The 13,666-nt window shown below is 48.5% G+C and overlaps 1 protein-coding gene across 4 annotated transcripts; it reads right to left on the bottom strand.

Annotated features, from left to right (window-relative positions):
• Window positions 1-1,265: 1,265 nt before the first annotated feature.
• Window positions 1,266-13,258, bottom strand: HYAL2 (hyaluronidase 2). 4 transcript variants are annotated; one of them, XM_053377427.1, is made up of 4 exons: window positions 13,120-13,258; window positions 10,058-11,039; window positions 5,708-5,797; window positions 1,266-2,598 (listed from the first exon to the last, which is right to left on the bottom strand). In XM_053377427.1, the coding sequence occupies exons 2-4, from the start codon at window positions 10,982-10,984 to the stop codon at window positions 2,194-2,196; spliced, it is 1,422 nt and encodes a 473-aa protein (XP_053233402.1). In that variant the 5' UTR covers window positions 10,985-11,039; window positions 13,120-13,258; the 3' UTR covers window positions 1,266-2,193. The 4 variants fall into 4 exon arrangements, with proteins under 4 accessions (XP_053233402.1, XP_053233404.1, XP_053233405.1 ...); XM_053377429.1 differs by having other exon boundaries at window positions 12,960-13,258; XM_053377430.1 differs by having other exon boundaries at window positions 12,954-13,258.
• Between the last annotated feature and the right edge of the window lie 408 nt (window positions 13,259-13,666).

Consider the following 13,666-nt stretch of genomic DNA (forward strand, 5'->3'; position numbering starts at 1 on the left):
AGAGGTTGGCTGCTGCCAACTGCTTGACAATACGAGCTGGGGTTAATAGTACTGGGCAAAATAACCCACTGACCTGGTTCAGTGCGAGGCAGCTCCGTGTTCTCAACACCAATTTGATCACAGGCAGCTGAAGGGCAGATAAGAAAACGGGCTGCAAGTTTGACGCAGCTCTACCTGCCTGTTCCCCAAGTCAGCCCAAGGTGCCTCTTAGCTGCCTTCCAAACCAGCAGCAATCCCCCCTCGCAGAAGACAACCCCATGAAGCACCACAATTTGGTTTGATATTTCCAAGCTTGTTTTCTACAGATGCCCAGCCTCTTCCATTGCTTTTAGAGATGAACAAGTCAGGATCAGCCAAGAAACAAGCAGCCAAAGAAAACTAGATACACTCCTAAAATCAGGGGTGGGAGAGCTCAACCAGCCCAAAGACCAGGTTGCTCTGTCTTCCATCCAGTGAAGCAAGAGGTATCATCAGAGTTCAAAGAAAAGGCAGGCGAAAACAACAGAGGGTGCAGAGCACAACCAGTGGGAGAGGAAGGCCTAGGGGGGAGGGGGTGTGGCTTGGGGGTGAGCCCTGTATGGCAAACAGAGAAGGTCCTCTGTCGACTGTAAGAGAAGCAAGGAGAAACACGGCTGTTTGGGGAGAAAAGGATCACAATGGCAGTCAGGCCCCGCCCCTGCCTGCAGCATTTCGCTCTCCTGTGCAGGGCACATGACCCTGACAGAGACACCCAGTGTTCCTTCCACTTTGGCAACTGCTTGGCTTTGCCAGCCAAAACTCGTTGACTTAATTACAAGGAGCAGGAAGTCCGGACAAGGAGAGGCAGCCCCTTCCTGCTCCAGTAGAGACAAAGCGCAACACTGGGAAGGGGAGCTGAAGGCCAGGCTGGCAGATGGCCTCTGTACAAACAGCAGAAGGTGAGGGGGGTGCAGCCACAGGCCTCTTTCATTGGGGGTCTCCAGACTCTCTGGCCGCACCCGAAACGGGAAGAGCTGAGGGAATTGTTAAGACAAGTAAGAATGATCTGGTTTAGGCGCAGCTACTCAGGGATGGTCACAGGAGGGTGACCAGCACTAGCCAGAGCCACAGTTCTGTGATGAGAAGGACAAAGCCACACACGATGGGGGGAGGTGTTAATGAAAAGCCGGCCAACGTTTTATTGGGGTCTGAAGGCAAATACCACTCACAGCTGGAGCCTCCTTATTGGCATGAAGGGCCCCTCGGGGCAACGAAGCAAGCTCCCAACACACAATGCAGAACGCCAATTACGTTTTCTCGGTGTGTCTTTAATTCTGAGGTAAAACTTTTTTGGTTTTCCTGTAACGGATGCAGGGCACCAACTCAGCACCGGCCACACACGGATCGGGGGCATGGCACTCCCGCACCCCACGGCTGCCCTTCTCAGAGCAATACAAATGTTGTTTGCCCACCCACCCAGTCGGTCAGCAAAGGGCATTTTCGCCACCAGAGCCTTTTCTACTCTCTAGGTTAAACCCCACTGGCTGGGCAATGCTTCCTCTCCTTCTCTATCGGCTATCCTAAAGAGGCATGTTTTAAACAGCAGCAATTTTCTCCTCACTACAGCAGCTCCACCAAACCCATCACACCTCTCTTGAGGCCTAAGCAGGCTCCAGGACTCCCATTTTCTAACCGTGCCCCCCTCCCTCCTTACAACAGAAGAGCCAAGCACCCCTCTCCCTAATCCTCTCCCAAAAGAATGCCGAATGTGGGCACCTATTCCTCCCTCCTCCCCACCCCCAGGTTACCCTTCGACAACTTTCCCCACCCTCAAATTCCTGCTTCTGTTTGGGTAGCTAACCCAAGGCACCAAATCGACTCCTGTGTTGGAGATACTTCTGGACAGCAAGGGAAAGGCAGGAGAGGCGAGGCCTCATAGCAGCCTCCCTACCTTTGCCAGTCCTCACCTCCAGTCACCCATCTGCCTGTGCACAGAAATACTGTCAGTGGGGGGGAAGGTCCTTTTTCACTTTTTTGCCCCTTAAAGGGCCAGTGGCACAGATGGGAGAGGTAGGACAGTCTCTTAAATAGTAGGTCTGCTACATCACTGCTAAAGAAATATATATATATAAAAACGAGAGGCTGGCGGCTCTTATTTCTCCCTTTCCGCCTATCACCACTGCCTGCTGCACCAGGAACTAGTTTGCGGCCGCAGAGATTCCAGTTGGAGGCAGCCTAGTGCAAGCAGGCCAGCAGACAGAGAGTTATCAGCAACTGGAGTCCCAGGTTACTGCGAAGATAGGGGCCGCCCCCAGGAGGGTTCAGCTGCTCCTTGCATCCTTTCCCGTGCCATCCCTGGTAACAGTGGCACTGGAAGTGGGCCTTGAGGAAGGCAGTGTCATCCTGAGAGAAGTTCCCCGTGGCCTCAAACAGCTGCTTGCCCTGCCCAGGAGCGTTGCGGTGGATCTCGAAGCTGGCTGGGTTGAGATGCAAGAAGACGTCGGTGTTGCTGAAAATGCGCCGGCAGCGCCCGTGGCCGCTGCACAGAGCGTGGCTGCAGAGTTCGGCAGCTGTGGTCACGTTGACGATGTAACGGCCAAGGCCTTCCTCTATGTAGTTTTTAATCAGCTGGCATGTTTCCTGCAGAGGAGAGGATTCAAAATTAGCAACAGGAACTGGGAGACTAGCAGCTATAGCCAGGTGGTGAGATTTCACTCTTATTGAATCCCTGATGCAAGAAGGTCCAATGGAAGCATCTCTCCATCCATCCCGCAATCCAGCAGTTTAGATTTCTGAGCCAAAATACATATCTGAGACATTAATGACAGTTAGAATGATGTTGGGTTTAAAATAAATGGTTACTATTAGTAATGGTTAAGACAAAGAGAATAAGGATGATTAACATAAATTTATAGTAAAATAAGGGAAGATTCGCTGAATAATTATAAGAACTTGGAATACAGAAACGGGAGGCAAGAGGAAGTCGAGGAAGGTTTAAGAAATTAGGATATGAAGTGGTACTTGTTTTTTGTTCTGTTATTGTTTGTTGCTTGTTTATGTATGTTTTGTTTGTATTAATATAAAAATTGTTTAATAAAAATATTATAAAAAATAATAATATTGTGGCTAAAAGCAAAAAAACAAAAACCAAAAAAAACCAAAATACATATCTGAGAGTAAATTCCATTTATTTCCATGGAGCTTACTTCTTGGTAAGCATACATAGGGTTTCTGCCTTGGTCAGTATTTTTCCCTTTCCTAAACCCTAATAATACATTACTTATGCGTGGAGCATTTCTGTGCGGACCCATGCTTCCAAGTCCTGAACCCAGGTCTGCAGCCCCCTCAGCTTGCACCCGACTTCGTCTGCAGAGAAAATTCAGAGCATGACCACCTGCTTGTGCAAAGGGGCTGCATGCAATCAGGACACCCAGTTATGGAGGAAGAAGGTCTGATGGAGGAGGCGGGGCCAAAAGCCCAGCCCCCTCTGCTGACATGCCCTACATGTGAATAATGCATGAACAGATGGGACTCTATTTGGTAATGGGAATTTATCACTTCCCTTTTAAGAGGATACACTGAAAAGACTTAAGACATCAGATCCGGATGACACAATCCCAATACTAGTCAGTACGGTTGCTTCACATCCTTGCAGGAAACTTGGAAGAACTGTTCCCAGAGCAGCTTTGCTAAACATGGTGCTTGAAGGCCAGTATAAAGGCAGTGTTTTCAGCTCAATATGGCTACCCACAGCTGTTAGGGTGTAGGCTAGGACTTTCACAGCACAAGGAGGCCTTCCTCAAGACCGAAAGGCTCGACTTGTGTACAGCCTCAGTCTCTACTATTTACACTGAAAGCAGTTATTGCCCATTATGTACTCTGGACACCAAAGGGGGTATCTCTCTATGGTTCCATCTCTTTAGGAAATGATGCATATGCTTGGTATCAACACTGGAATGGCAACTAGTTGAATTCAATACAAGGAAGTGCTATGGAGGCCTTTGGTGGGGACCATGCCCCCTTGGACAAAGCAGCAAAGCTCCAAGGAAGAGTGTCTTTGTACCCCTCAAAGCCAAAAGCCATTAGTAGTCAAAAGCCACCCTTCTCCCTCTAGTACCAGGTGGTCATTGCATTGACAGTACAGTGGTGCCTCGCAAGACGAACGCCTCGCAAAACGAAAAACTCGCAAGACGAAAGAGTTTTCCGTTTTTGAGTCGTTCCGCAAGACGAATTTCCCTATGGGCTTGCTTCGCAAGAAGAAAGCCCATAGGGAAATCTCCGGGGACCTCTTTTAAATGCTGGCGGTGGGGAGCAAAGCCTTTCGCCCCCCTCCGGCCTTCAGAAGAGGTCCAGGAAGGCCGGTGGGGGCGGAAAGGCTTTGCTCCCCACCGCCAGCATTTTAAAAGCGGTCCGGGACAGTGGAGAAGTCTCCGCTGTCCCGGGGGCTTTTAAAATGCTGGCGGTCGGGAGGAAAGCCCTCCTGTCGCCGGAGCTTGCGGGGCGGGAGGTGGGGAGCAGGGCTTTTCTTCCCACCGCCTGCCTTCAGAACAGCCTTCTGAAGGCTGGCGGTGGGAAGAAAAGCCCTTGTCCGCCCCCCCAGCCTTCAGAAGAGGTCGGGGGACAGACTGTCCCCAGACCTGGTCTGAAGGCGGTTTCCATAGGAACGCATTGATTGATTTTCAATGCATTCCTATGGGAAACCGTGCTTCGCAAGACGAAAAACTCGCAAGAAGAAAAAACTTACGGAACGAATTAATTTCGTCTTGCGAGGCACCACTGTATCTATCATCTATCTATCTATATCTATATCTATCTATCTATCTATCTATCTATCTATCTAGTGTGTATGTGTATGTATTGCTTAAAACAATAAACAGTGCAGCATGTAAGAGGCAACACGGGATCTGGGATTGAAAATAAAGCAATGGCAGTAAAGAGAAACAATACCAGCCATAATACAATACAAGCTAGATCTTTTCAGGGATACATGAAATAGCCACTCCCTTGGGAGTCATCAGTTGCCAGGGGACCACAATTTGTGCTTGACCTATTAATAAAACTTACAGAGGGAAACAAAGTTCTGTCAAATTTATCATGTCTTGTCATGCCTCTTATTACTCTGTGGTGGTATGTTAGATGTCCAGAAAGCCCATTTGTCCCACACCTGAGACCACCAGCATTCCCTAGATGGCCTTTCTGGGGTCTTCTGACATTCAGCAACTTCCAGGCGTTGCCAGTACCTTTGTCAACACATGCCTCTTCCCATACTTCTCCTGACAGAGAGAAGTGTGAGAGCCAGTGTGGTGTAGTGGTTAAGAGCGGTAGTCTCGTAATCTGTGGAACCGGGTTCGATTCTCCGCTCCTCCACATGCAGCTGCTGGGTGACCTTGGGCTAGTCACACTTCTCTGAAGTCTCTCAGCCCCACTCACCTCACAGAGTGTTTGTTGTGGGGGAGGAAGGGAAAGGAGAATGTTAGCCGCTTTGAGACTCCTTAAAGGGAGTGAAAGGCGGGATATCAAATCCAAACTCTTCGTCTTCTTCTTCTGACAGCCCACCAAAAAGAGGCTGTGCTGATGCTGAGCTGCTAAACCAAACAAATTGCAGAAGTAGCTCCACTAAGAGGGCTGCCTGCTGAATTAAGACAGGACCCGACATGCTGTTGGCAGAAGTGAGATCGAAGAGCCATTTTATTTGAAAGAAGCTCCCTCTTGGCTTGTCTCTCTGTGGCTGGTGCCGAAACATACATACCCGACTTCTAGTGTTCTCTGCATCTCCCCAGAAGATCGCACCAGCTACCCCCAGAGCAGCACTCTCCCCGATGGTGGAGATCAAATCTTTCTGGAAAGAAACATCCAGGTAGTTCCACAGTTAGTACAGATACAGAATATTAGGAGATTAGTAGGATACTCTCTAGCTCAAGAATGGATAGGTTGCTGTATTATGACTGTTCCTTATTATATAGTAAAAGGGGGTGCCTTTTAACACCAGTTTCAGCCTTATGGTGGAGAGAAAGGATAATTCACCTTTCAAAATACGCACTGTCAGATAAAAGCAACATTTCAGACTGACGAAGAGAAACAGGTGAAAGCCTTGCCTGGCCAACATGTGTGAGGGAGTTTCTTGTTGGTGCTGTGGAGGAAATGGATGAGGGACTGCCTGCCCCCCAGCCCCCCTGCCCTTGAAGGCTTCATTCCCATGGAAGTAAGGTAAAGGTAAAAAGGTAAAGAACCCCTGGACGGTTAAGTTCAGTCAAAGGCAACTATGGGGTTGTGACGCTCATCTCACTTTTGGGCCGAGGGAGCCGACGTTTGTCCACAGACAGCTTTCCGTGTCATATGGCCAGCAGGACTAAACCGCTTCTGGTGCAACGGAACACTAACGAAAACCAGAGTGCACGGAAACGCCGCTTACCTTCCTGCTGCAGCAGTACCTATTTATCTACTCACACTGGTGTGCTTTCAAACAGCTAGGTTGGCAGGAGCTGGGACATTGCACCGGGAGCTCACCCCGTTGCAGGGATTTGAACCACCAACCTTCTGACTGGCAAGCCCAAGAGGCTCAGTGGTTTAGACCACAGTGCCACCCGTGTTCCATGGAAGTAATCTGTTAGGGCCACACACTTGCAGTGGGCAGGGCCACAACCTCTCTACATGCAATCTCTCAAGAATCTGAAGAAACAGAAAGAGTGTAGGGTGGTAGATTATCTTAAGTTAAAATCATCGCCACCTCTTACATTTTCCATCCGTCAATGCACATGCACCACACAACAAAGTAGGTGTCACCTGGTGTTGGTAGGCCAGAAAATTCCACGAAGGATTGGGAATGTCCCACCACCCGAAAATCTGGAGAGTGGCTGCCAGTTCATGAAGGTAGTACTGAGCCAGACTGAACAATGGTCTGATAGTAGACAGAGCAATGGTAAGGCACAGCCCCAATTACATGGAGGATTTACCTTCATTCAGTGAGCACTCCCGAATGCAACATGGGCAAGTTCAGGGACACAGTGAGACATGCACAAGGTCCTTGGAGGAAGGCTTGTCCCCATCCTCACTTTCAGCATCTACATTTTCAGGCAGATGTGTGAACATGCCTCTGGTAGAGTACAGACAACCAGGACAAATCATGCTACACCAAATGCAGAGATCATCCCCAGACCTCAAAGGGGGAGTGGAACTGCAAATTGTATTCTATGGATGAATAGGCCTTTAGGCATGTGTGGTTAAAGCTGCCATTTTATTATCAATGACTGTTGCCGAGCAAGAAGGAGCAACAACTCCTTTTTTTAAAATACAAAACTTGGGCGTTACTACCCCTTGCCTAAACATGTCTGAAGTTTGTCATTTTAATTAGCGTTTCACTTACACTGCTTACTTTCAGAGCACCCTCTAGTTAATCTGAATGATTCCTAAGTAGCAGGGATAAAAACCTCCATTCACTAACTTCCACTCTATCCATGGGCAAAGTCAGCCACATAACGAGCAAGGGTTGCATTTTTGAGGCTCTAGAACTCACCACTGGCCACAGATTATTATTTTTTTCCAAAATGCTCAGCTGTAAAGTTGCTCTTGCCTTTGGTTAGAGGTAGAGCATGAAACCAAGTTAAGATCTCAAAGAGAGAAAGACCCAAGGTGTGTGCAGGTATCATGCCCAGCTCTGCTTCTCCAAACAGCGGATCTGCAAGGTGCAAACTTATTAAAATAACTTACAAGGTAATTGCAACTGCTGACATAGGTGCCAACTCTCTGGGGCCCTGGGTGCCCGAGTACCCACAAAATTCCCCTTGAAGGGGCCGGGCATCGACAAATTTCAATGCCAGGGCCATGCACACTGCATGGCACCCATGGCCCCGGGCACCCACGGTTGCGGGGCCAAGCTGGCACTCCTGATTGCTGAAGTCCAGTTGTGTAAGGGCAGCTGAAAATTCTGTTTTGGAAACTTTCCCCACCCCAGCCAAGGCAAGATAGAAGTGGTCCAGTCTTAAAACTCATCACAGAGCCCAGTGATGTGCAAGGTCAGAAACTCTGGAAGGAAATCCCTCACCCTGAAGCTTAAGTGCATTTCCTATTGTAAGTAGCAAACTCAGAAGTGATGGGTCCCTTTATGATAGTCCCAGCCACACACCTTCTAAGATTATACAACAATCTTATAATGATAAAATAGCAATAACTGGGGATGTGTTGCAATAAAACGCTTTCCACCTAAATCTACTGTTTTCTGCACACATACTTGGGAAATGATTTGGAGTGCTCCAATATCTTTCAGAGTAAATTATGTTGTGTTTTTCATAATGTCTCATTACATGTAACATAACTTGTACACCATGGGTAGACAAACTAAGGCCTGGGGGCCGGATCCGGCCCAATTGCCTTCTAAATATAGCCCAGGGATGGCCGGGAATCAGCATGTTTTTACATGAGTAGAATGCGTCCTTTTATTTAAAATGCATCTCTGGGTTATTCGTGGGGCATAGGAATTCGTTCATTATTTCCCCCCCAAAAAATATAGTCCAGCCCCCCACAAGGTCTGAGGGACAGTGGACCGGCCCCCTGCTGAAAAACTTTGCTGGCCCCTGTTGTACACCATTCTCTTGAAACTCAGGCACCTTGTGTTTTTGGTGTTCCAAAATGCTTAGCTTTGGAGCATAGTGGCTAAAAAAGCTTCCCTTTCATGCTGATCATGTGGCTTAAGGTCACTGGAGACTCTGCTGCAGAAATAGTAATGAGCCTTTGATTCCCCCCACCCCAAGGCCCCACATCACTAACACTACATTGCTGCCTGCTGCTTTCTGTAAGTCCAGCTAGGATAGGGAAGTTTTTTCCTATATGAGGGAAACAGAAATCATACTGCAATAGATTACCGATTACGATACAGTTACAGGGACCAACTATCTCAGAAAGCTTTCGCTCCCAAGTTGTGTGGGCCAAGGCAGAAGACAGAAGATAGTACATTTTTGCCTATGGACTAGCCAGTCACATCAATCCTGACACTAGCCTCAGTGGTGCTCAGACCTTGGGGGCACCTGCATGATCCTGCTGCATCTTACAGTGCCTGGTAGCCTCAGAAGTTACCTTGGGAAACTGCAGGAAGCAGAAGCAATGCAGCTTGGCTTTCAGCACAGATCTACACTCCAAAGGCCGTGGCACCATGGCAAAGGACTACTCTGAAGCTGGCATGCCTGGATGCTCTTCAAGCCAACAGAACTTGGGTCAATAGACTACATCCCCTTACCAACCCTGTGTGCTTCAGTGCTCCAGAACTAAGCCCACCCACAGGAACAATTTGGAGTGTAACTTCCGTCTTCTCCAGCTCAGTGGTCCCCAATGGGCTGGACATGTATCCAGCCCAATGGCTCCCTATTCTTTAGAAAAGCCCTTGGCAAAATGCCAGACTAATGATTCTTTCTAGGAGAATTAAATGCCCATAAAGAACAGCACTTTCTTGCAGCAGTGCTGCCACAGCCATACAACTGATGAGGGAGACAGACAGAAGCAGCTGCCTCCTTCCCTCCTCAGCCCCACCCTAGACTTCTTAAGTTTCCATTCCACATCAAGTCAATTTGCTTAGGACCAAGATAAAGGAGAAGTCCTTTCCCACCTCCCATTGTACAGCAAATCCACAGGAACCACAGCTCACAGATGCTTCCTGGGAGCAGTCCCAGCCCACAAAACTTTGGTTGGAGACCTAATTAAAGCTTCTGATAAGCAGCCTTTATCTGATCATGCTTATCAGTTATTACCACAAACTAATGCATCTCAGTTATTGCTATAACAGGTCTGAACGTTTGACCCAGGAAGGCAAAAGCAGCTCACCAGCTAGGTATTGGTGGCCAGCTAAGTGCCAAGTAGCCTCCCACCCTAGCCCCATTGTTTCAGTCTCAGGTAGACAGCACACCAGAAAGTTTATTACACCCCTGGAGAGTGCCATACATTGCTGGTGGATTACCTTTTGGGAGGGTGGATCACAAGCTGGGTTGACCTGTCCTTCAGACTGCTCCTCTACATGGGACAGAAATCCAACCCCAATGGCCCTGGATTCTTGGCTATTTCCCAATTCCAACAGAGTAACATTTACCAGATCCAATAGGAAAGGCTTTCTTACCTCGCTTAGGACATTCTGTGTGCGTATATAGGTGGGCCTGGTGTAGACAAAGACCGGTAGGCTATAGTTATCATGGTGCTGCTGGGAGATGCGAAGGGCCTCTCCTACCCGAGACCTCACAAACTTGCGGCCATTTGTGTGGTTGGCCAGCACCTGCTCCAGGTAGATGGAAGGGTAAAGGGCAGTGCTCTCCTTCCAAAGCCAGAAAAGATGGTCGTTGCGTGACTTCTCCACATCTGGGCAGCACCCTGTGTAGCTGTCCTGGTTCTTACTGTAGTCGTGGTTGTAGCAGTCGGGGAAGAGGTAGAAGCCCCACAGCTGCCGGGGGCGATAGTACTTGGCGTATCTCAAGGTCTCGCTCATAAACTCACGGGCATACGACTCAAATTCATACTGAGCCTCCTTCTTCACCTGGTCCTCCAGCAGGTGAGGCTGCCGAGCCTTCACAAGTAAACGGGAGACATTGCGGTAGATGTCTTTCGACTGCCAGTTCCGGACCCAGATGGGTCTCCACTCTTCCCAGTCGATCACAGCCAACCCCTCCTTTGTCTCAGTGCGGATGTATTTCCTAATACTAGATTCCAGTTGGTTCCGATGCTGCTGTAAATTGCTGTTTTGGGGGACACCCCCATTCACAGCCTTCCCCCCATCATAGTAGGGATAGAGGCCCAGGCGCTCTTTATAGAAAATGGTCAAGTTCTGGTCCACAAAAAGTTCATTGGTCGAGGCATGAACGTCAAAGATGCTGAGATCTGGCTGAACACCATAGCGAGGCTTGCATTCCTCGGTTGGCGCATTCCAAGCAACAATGAAAGGCCTGCGGGTGAGAATGGGGGTGAAGGCGGGCTTCTCTTCATCCTGCCCAGGGGCGCCAGCCACAACCAGGAACACAAACCAAGTCACTTCCAGCACAGAGCTTCCCTGCATCCTCTCCAAGTGGTTTGGGGACAAGGTGGTGGAAGGTTGCAGGCAGAGCAAAGGCCTGCAAAAGAAGACACAAGAAGAGCAGAGAAATGTGTGGTTATGCTAAAGTAAGGAAAAAGAATCACACTTTTTGACCAGGCGCAAGCTCCTTGGTATAACAGTATAAGCTAAAGGCGGCCATTTGAAATGCTTCTTTGGAAACAAAGGAAAAAAGAATTCCTCAACCAGAACTTTTATCTCTATCAGTAAAACTCCTCCCTCCACTAGTCTTTATCGTACTCAGAAGGTGGGAGCTAATTGGGAATTGAAACACACACACACCAGAGAGCTGGCCTAGTCTGGTATACAATGACTGTGGCAGTGTTCAGAATTTAGCTATTATTGTTATGATCCCAACCCCCTTTAAAAAAACACCTGTGGCATCTCAACAGGCAACATGCTTTTATTTTCCAACTTTCATACCCGTTCCCAGAGCTCCGTCTGCAATCTGGTGTAACCCACCATCTGCTACAGGCCTGAGAGTTGGAAAAGTCTACAGAGTCTAGCAAAAGCATGGCAGGCACAATCAAATAAACAGCAGCGGAGAGCAGAGCAAAACCTGGCAGAGAGGTTCTCAGAGCCTCAAGAATCAGCATGCAGGGACACATGTGTCCAGAAAACCAGCCGCCTGTTTATTTAGTGGCTTCAGGCCTGCCAGCACTGCAGAGATACTTCCTAGACAGGGCAGTTCTTAAGGAGAACTTTCCTGCTTTCTTTTCCCTGAAGGCCCGTCATCAGCATAACCCTAGACTAACTGGTGGACCTAGAGGGAGAAAGGGCCATTATACAAGCATACAGATTGTACAAAAGCACCATTGGCCTCAGGAGGAAAATGGGGCAAGTAAACAGAGAAGTTAGCCCATCACAACCCTGGCAGCAGAAGCCTTTCACTAAGGAAGCCAAGCGAGACCTCAGCTTTGAGGACCCTTATCACTTCCGCTGAAAGAAAGTCCAAGAGCTACTTTGAAAGAACTGCATTTAAAGCCTTCCCCAGCAAAGGATGGTCCTCCAATATCAGAACACTTTCTTAAATTTATACCAAAATGCCTACCTTCCTAACATGAAATTCAGTATTGTCAAAATCAACACCATTTTAATATTTAATATTTTAAAATCAACACCATTTTAATATTTTTGTAAAAAGAAAGTCATCCTCTGTTTGTAAAATTTTGCTTCCCCATTATACACTCTTAACATCTTGCTGATGAGGAACAACATAGCTTCTAAAGTTTTGGGGTCCCCCCCCACAGAAAAGTTCACAAGGTGAACTATTTGGTGGAAAGAAAAACCCCCTATCAAATAGCATTTGAGAGGAAAGAGTTGTGGGGAAATGTGGATGTCAGCAACTGAACTAACAGAGTCACTTTTGAAAAAAAGAAGAAATCGCTTTAAAGACTGTTACTGCAGCGATCGGACAACACTAGAAGAACAGGCAGCAGGAAAAAGTGGGAAAACTTAGCTAGAAAAGAAAAGAAAATCAAGACCCAAGTAGTTACTGAAGCCGGGTCAGCAGAACAGATGGAAGAGCACTTCCACGTGCTAACGCAAACACCAAGTCAAATATTCCGAGTTCCGAGCGAGCGTGATCTTTCCAGCAAAAAAATCTGCCCACTAAAAAGCAAGTAGCTTGAAACCGGGATGTTCAGCCAAAATGCAAACCAGAATCACTCGCCGCAAAATATTCAAGCGGTGCACATAGGAAGGGGCCGGAAGAAATAAGTTCAAGCGAGAGAGAAAAAGATATTTTCCATTCACTGGCTCGGCTTCCTCAAAAGGGCATTTCATCAACTAGGAGGCTTGCCAAACCAAGCAGGGAAAGCGATCTGCAGTCTTGCAGAAAAACTTGCCCCTGCACAGATGCGCTAGGGGACCCGAGAGAGGAACAGCTAAGCAGAAAGAAAGTACTTTAGGAAAAACCACACTAAACACACACACACACCTCCTTCTCCTCCTCTCCGATTCCCTGCTCAACTTCAGACACTCCTTGCCAGCCAACTCTAAACCAGCCCTGAGGGCTCCTCGAGCCGCATCTCCATTGTCCTACAGTCCTGGGGCTGGGGGCGGGGAAGCTCTCTGGGTCCCCCGCTGTGCGAGCTCACCTGAGTACTTAACTTATCACCCCCCTTGCCAGCTTAAGCAATATATCCTCCTGGGCGCAGAGCAGCCTCTACTTAAAGGGCACATGAGCCCAGTACCACCCACCCGCTTCTCCGGCAAGTCCGCTTCTCCCTTAAAAGATCAGAGCGAGGGACAGCCCATTACCGATTTGAGGAAAGGGGGAGAAGGGGCACACCATGGAACAAGCCTTCTGCGGACTTTTGCGCGAGCAGCAAGAACCGAGAAAGACGTTTGAGAGCTGATATCCTTGCACACTTTGATTTTGCAACGCTCGGGTGCAAATGGCGTTGTTTCCGCCGCCCCCTCAGTACTGTCCGATGTGAGTGCTCCCCCGCCTAGCGGAGCCACTTGGTACAATCCAGCTGCTTTCCGTATGCCAAGTGTGGCTTTGCGTCTTAAAGGGAAGCGAACATCTCAGCAGTCGGGTGGAATGTAATATGGTAGTAGGCGAGGTGCCAGGAAGTTCGCAGACCCCGGTGAGCGAAGGCGGTTGCAGTCACCCCCCCACCCCGGCCACCCCCAGCCTCT

This window comes from Podarcis raffonei, chromosome 2, assembly GCF_027172205.1.
Source record: "Podarcis raffonei isolate rPodRaf1 chromosome 2, rPodRaf1.pri, whole genome shotgun sequence".
Taxonomy (NCBI): Eukaryota; Metazoa; Chordata; class Lepidosauria; order Squamata; family Lacertidae; genus Podarcis; species Podarcis raffonei.

Coding starts and splice junctions, on each gene's coding strand:
- HYAL2 (XM_053377427.1), bottom strand. CDS start 10,984: ATGCAGGGAAGCTCTGTGCTGGAAGTGACTTGGTTTGTGTTCCTGGTT. Junction 5,798..10,057: donor CACAGAATGTCCTAAGCGAG/GTAAGAAAGCCT, acceptor GTTTCTTTCCAG/AAAGATTTGATCTCCACCAT. Junction 2,599..5,707: donor CAGAGAACACTAGAAGTCGG/GTATGTATGTTT, acceptor TCTCCTCTGCAG/GAAACATGCCAGCTGATTAA.